The sequence below is a fragment of the Melanaphis sacchari genome, unplaced genomic scaffold (assembly GCF_002803265.2).
Source record: "Melanaphis sacchari strain LSU unplaced genomic scaffold, SCAv2.0 Contig43_pilon_pilon, whole genome shotgun sequence".
Classification (NCBI taxonomy): domain Eukaryota; kingdom Metazoa; phylum Arthropoda; class Insecta; order Hemiptera; family Aphididae; genus Melanaphis; species Melanaphis sacchari.
In genome coordinates, this window is record NW_020271284.1 from 3,603,692 (window position 1) to 3,610,106 (window position 6,415).

General features: G+C 21.3%; 1 protein-coding gene across 1 annotated transcript; it reads right to left on the minus strand.

Annotated features, from left to right (window-relative positions):
- Positions 1 to 319: 319 nt before the first annotated feature.
- Positions 320 to 6,414, minus strand: LOC112597753 (ras-related protein RABH1b-like). Its single transcript, XM_025343942.1, has 5 exons — positions 6,146 to 6,414; positions 2,531 to 2,658; positions 2,325 to 2,457; positions 2,034 to 2,189; positions 320 to 511 (listed from the first exon to the last, which is right to left on the minus strand). Exons 1-5 carry the CDS (start codon positions 6,186 to 6,188, stop codon positions 354 to 356), a joined length of 618 nt encoding a protein of 205 aa, XP_025199727.1. The 5' UTR covers positions 6,189 to 6,414; the 3' UTR covers positions 320 to 353.
- Between the last annotated feature and the right edge of the window lies 1 nt (position 6,415).

The window sequence follows — 6,415 nt, forward strand, 5'->3', positions numbered from 1 at the left end:
TTATATTGACAATAAATTAATTATAATAAATTTTATACTTAAGAAATAATGAAAATATTTGTTCTTAATTTATAATGTCTTTATTTTTAATAAAAAATAATATTAAAACCTAGAAAATAGTACTTAGTTATGTAACAATAAATAATATAATACATAAAATCATAAATAAAGAATTTTAATGGCAAAAATTATTTGTTATGAAAAGTATTAATTTATTTTTTACCTTTAGTATTATAATAAACATTCAGTGTAATGTTAAATGCATAACACATATTATATTATACATCCCATACTATTCATACAGTTTAATTTCAAATAATTGACAATGTGATTAATAGACAAATTAAATTACATTATTGATTAATACAACATTGTATCTTAGAATTATTTATCCTATCATTGTTAGAAACTTCTTCTGGATCAATTTCAAGTTTTAAATTCATTGGTGATTTTGAACTTTCTACTATTTCTATAAGGTTTTGACCAATATTTGTGAATAAGTCTTGAATACCTGAAAAATAAATAAAAATATTATAGTTCATAGTATTAATATTAATTTTATTTAAACTTAATCATTTCTTTATTTTATCGAAGTATTTATGAAATGTGCACAATAGCTTATTTTATCAGTTATTACTTATTACATTTTAAGGTAGTTAAGTTAAAGAAAAATAATACTAAATCAATATTATAAGGATATTAACATACTATTTTTATTTTCCTGGCCTACAGTGCAAATAGATGTTTTTTTTTTTTTTGTTTTGTGTGTAGACAATAAGTAGTCAATAAAATACTTTGATTTTAACTGTTGAGTGATTTTTATAATTATTAGAATCTAGTATTTTGTATCTTAAAGTGGTCAAAATTAAAAAATCCCTATCATTCAAATAATCATAAGAAAAATAAGAAAGAACAGATATTTTTATGGAAATCCAGTTTTTCACAAAATTGATTTTGTCTTTTTTTCTTGTATAATTTAAAAATAAATAGCAGTAGGTATTTGAAAATTTCATCAAATATTTATAGTTATTATTTTCAATAAATGAAAATTTTTTGAGCTACTTATAAACATGAAGTTTTATTTTCTATATATTATGTTAGTAAAATATTATTTACTGCGTTAAAATTCTTAAGAATTTAAAACAGGACCCTGTATAAGTAATTTATATTAAAATACACAAAAAATTCATTTAAAATTAGAACGTTTGCAAAATTTGTCAAAATCACAAAAAATTGAAAATTTTTTGTAGATACAAATTAAAAAAAAAAAAAATTGTTTTATACATTGAACATTTCATACAATATTCGGTGCTGCTCGGATATGCGATCTACTGACATATTTCTGCCCAGATATGCGGTCTACATATTATGTAAACCGCACACCTATAATACACAGTAAATAGTAATAGTAGTATGTAAATAAATATTTAAAAAAAAAGCAAAAAAATATTACCAAAAAAAATTAAAAATTGTGTAAAAAATATTTAAAATAATTTCATTTATAAAAACTTTAAAGATAAACTGCTTTAATGTCCCTTAAAAATTCAATAAATAAATCAGGTTCTTCTTTTCTAGCAACTTTCCAACAATAGTGGTCGAAATGAGATTGCAAAAGTATAATAAATATAGGCGGAAAATACAAAACTATTGTAAGTATACATTATATTACAGCAAATTTGGGTCAATTTTATTTTTTATTGTTTTTTTTTTTTTTATCGCTGCTTAGATATGCGGTCTACATACATGTTTGTAGACTGTGTCCTGTTGGTAGACCGCATATCCGAGCAGCACCCAATATTCCTCTTAAGTAGTTCATACTGTAATCATAAAATCTAAAAATATATAAAGACACTTGTTTTTAATAGATATTTTAAATTTAAAATTGGACAAAATTAACAATATTAATTGTTTTATTATAATTTAAAAACATTTATTATTTTCGAGAGATTTTAATATTAAAAAAAGTATAGCAAAGAATATTTTAAGTAAACATAATTTGTATGTATCAATCTTGAATCTTGATTAAATCTCACCTGTATTTGAGTAAACACTAGTTTCCCAATAACAAGCATTTACTGAATTAGCAAATTCTTCAGCTTCTTCATACATTATTGTCCGAGAATCCAATAGATCAGTTTTGTTACCAACTACATAATATATCACAGGTGTGTTTGTATTTTTTCTTACTTCTGAAATTAAAATAAATACTAAGTTAATAAAATATATTATACTATACTTACGAATACACATTAAATAAATAGCAAAAATTAAGTTAACGTTTTACTAATTTTAGATAGTTTATAAAATTATAACTGTTTAAATACCATTAATCCAACTTTTAACTTGATTGAATGACTCTCTGTCTGATACATCAAAAACTACAGCAACTGCATCTGAATTTCTGTAATACATTGGAACTAAGCTACGAAACCGTTCTTGTCCAGCTGTATCCCAAACCTTAAAAAATAAAAAATATATAATAGTATTAATTTTTATTTAAATTAGGAAATTAAATATAAAATAAAATTACTTTTAAAGTAATTTGATAGTCTCGTAAAGTAACTTTAGCATACATAAATGAAGCACCAATTGTTGCTTCACATTCATTTTGGAAATCACCTTTAATATATCTAGTAATTATACTTGATTTACCCACTCCTGAAATATAAATATGTTTATTAAATTATAATGTATATTGATATACATATTTTCTTATATATTTAAATAGCATATTTTGGATATTAAATGATTATCATAATTTAAAAAAACTTGGTATAATCAGTTTAATTCTATATAAAAGTAAAATATAACTTTATAAATTATGATAATTACTGAATACCATTGATTAGTCTCTGTTTTATTTAAATTGTAGCAAATTTGTGTTCAGCAGAACACATTTTATGTTAATATTGGAGTCAATTTACCTATTATAAAACTAACATATCCAGGAGGCACAGGGGCTATGTCCTTCTCCCATTATAGTCTTATTTGCTATTTTTTTTTTCTAAAGATTTATACTCTTTATTATTATATATATATGTACTAACTTAATGATTGCCTAAAAATATAATAAATTATTTGCATTAAAAACATTCAATAGATAGTTGATTTTTTTTTCTTTTTGATAGTATATTTGATAAAATTTTTAATAGTATATACCCCCCTCCCCTGAAAACAATTCTCGTTATGACTTAAAGGTAAGAATATTATCTAAAAAAAATCCTATGCTTTTATAAATATTATCATATCCTAGATAACATTTTTACCTTTAAGTTTTATAATAGTTAAATTGATTCCATTATTAAAGCTAACAACATAAAATGTGTGTAGCTGAACGCAAATTTGCTATAATGTAAGTTAGTAAGATAAAGACAACACAATATGCAGGTATAGATTATCTTACGTACACACATTTAAACCAAATGGTTTAATAGGATCTTAATTTTAAATTTTAAATACTAAAAAAAAAAAAAAAATCAAACTTTATATGCTACATGTTTATTGATTTATTTTATTATTTAATAACATAATATTTTTAATTTGTACTTAAGCAAAATCAGCAAATAAAATTATTTTTTAATCATTTAACCCAACACGTTTTTTTAATTTCAATTAGTTCATTATAATATATTAGTTTAATGAGTCTATATAATATTTTATTTTTAGTCTAAAGGTAATATTTATATGTTGTGTACTTGATAAAATTTATTTTTTAACAAGTTTGAGTTAATTATTACAAATATGAATATGTATATAACATTATTAACAGCTACTTTGATTCTAAACACTATTTAAACTGTAGCTAGCAAAAAATGTATGTTTCTTAAGCTGCATAGATTAAAAATATTATAAATCTCAAAAATTACTAGAAACCATCATATATATAATAAATTTACCTATTATAATTTCTTTTATAAAATTATTTGAACAATAGATATTATCATTTGTCAATACAATGACTAAATATTTTCAAATTTCTATCTAACAGGTTTTCTAGACGCCATGTCTAACTTCAAAATAAATTAATATAGATCGATAACTTACTTAGAACTATTTTTTTGATCATTAAAACTATGTAAGACATGATGGAATTTCCAGTTAAAATTTGGTCACAGTAATAAAAATTACTAAAAGTACTTAAAAAGACTTAAAAGAATAGACTCATACTATAAATAGTTTAAATTGACATTAAAAATGTCATTAGAACAATAATAATCTATACAATGGCTAAAGTTTTAAGTCTGCAATTAGAAGGAATTTTCGGTATAAAAAAATAAATTATCATCATTATTTTTTATTTAAATATCTAATTTTACTAAAATCTGAACTTTAAATGTTTATTAAAAAAATTTGATTGTATTGTATATTAAATAATTGTAAATTGTTATAGTAAAAATTTAGGTGGAACTATAGATTAAAAAATGTCAAATTTTTTAATTAGTGTTATGAACACTATATTACATTACATTGGATTACCATATTATATTAAATTAGTTGTACGTGTTTTATTATATAAGATATTATGTGGGTATGAATATTTAGTAAACGTTCATGTTTATTCGAAGGGCACCATCTGATAGAGGGGCGTCAGCAGTAAGAGTAAACATACCTAATTTATCAAATTTTATTTCATAATTAAATTTTTATAGTTTATTTGAATTATCGCAACTTACAAATAAATATAAACAATTAAAAATACTTCCACTGAGTGTTTGTTTACATACCTAATCCAACTAGTCACTAGAACTCAATCTATTGATAGAAAAAAAGCTTTCTTATAAGTTATAGTGAAAATAATCAACTGAAGAAAGAAGATTCTAAAACAGAAACGGACTTAACCATCCTGCTTAAAATATTAGAAATAAAAAAGGTATAAAGCTTTAAAAATAAATAGAAAAAAACTTAACAATTTAAAATATCTAATTATAAATAAATTATTAATTATTTTTAAAAGTAATAGGGACTTTTTTACTTTTGACTAGTTAAGTATCAAATAAATATAATTTTCCATAGAAACCACTTGTAACACATCATTGTAAAACTAATATTATATTTATTACTCTCTTTAGAATCTAATATAATTGGTACATTACATTGATACTCAGATTTTTTTTTTAAATACAACTATTTTTAATTATGTAATAATCAAATTTGTGTTCATAGATAATATTACAAATAAATACAAATTTATTTTAGGCTTTAGTAGCCATCAAGGCCTAGACCTAACCTAACCAATGTTTATAAATTTTAGTACTGTGAAACGTAAATTATTTGCACTAATTGTAACTGATTAGAGTATGGATAATCAAATAATGATTAAAAATTTACAAAAAACATGTATTTAAATATTTTATACAGTTAAAAACAAAATGAACGTACTGTATGTATGGCATGTAATTATAATATGATAAAATAAATATAAAACAATATATTTTTAAAAGTATGTAGTATAATTAATTTTAATTTAAAATTTAAAAAAATAAAAAAAATATCTTATTATTCAAAAATTTTGTAATTTAGATAATTGATGTTCTATTACTAAATCCAACTATCATTATGGCATAATAAAATACATATTTTTTATTAACAACAAACATTTAATCATTGGAAAATATACTGTTTGGTTAAATTATAGGTAAATATAGATATACCTATTTAATAAACATAATATAAAATATTGACGCATATACCTATTACAATTAATAAGATTGTTTTTATGAGATTTTCAATAGATTTTAAATACTAAATTTAAAATTTTTCATTTTGAATAGAATATAACAAAATTATACACAGAAATAATAATATAATTATAGTGACATGTGACAAATGAGAATTAAATATTGAAAACATTACAAATTCTATCTAATATAGTAGGTAAAGCCGGTAAAGAAATGCATTGTTTATGTATGAGTTAAGTAAAATTTATAAGTGACCTAACCTTTAGGTATCTTTAGTACTTTCATCATTATAATACATTAAATACACTATATTGTACTCATAATATAAAATAAACAATTGAAAATCATATCATGTGTAAATGAATAGGTGATATTTTAATGATAATTACTGTTATTTGTCTAATTACTCTGATTAGTATACATGTAATACCTATTTTGTTTCAGTTTATTTTTATAAATTAACTTACCCTGAGAGCCCATGAATACTAATTTGGCGGATAATCTCTTCATAGTTAATTAGTATCACTATTTTTGTTGGTAAGTTTATTTAATTATTTTAAGTATAACGTTTTTAACCAGCAGTTGATTAAAAAAAACTACTCATAGGCTATAATAGAAATATTAAAATTTATTAATTAGGATTAAATACGAGTGTCCACTGTCAAGTGATAACTATTCAACTATGAAAGGCTTCATTCAATTAAAACAAAGAAGTATAAATGAATAATTTTATTTTT

Bases quoted from the DNA above. Each gene is read 5' to 3' on its own strand.
- LOC112597753 (XM_025343942.1), bottom strand. From the start codon at position 6,188: ATGAAGAGATTATCCGCCAAATTAGTATTCATGGGCTCTCAGG. The intron at 2,659-6,145 runs GTAAGTTAATTT...TTTATATTTCAG, and splicing joins AGTATTCATGGGCTCTCAGG to GAGTGGGTAAATCAAGTATA. The intron at 2,190-2,324 runs GTATTTAAACAG...TTTTAATTTCAG, and splicing joins AGTTAAAAGTTGGATTAATG to AAGTAAGAAAAAATACAAAC.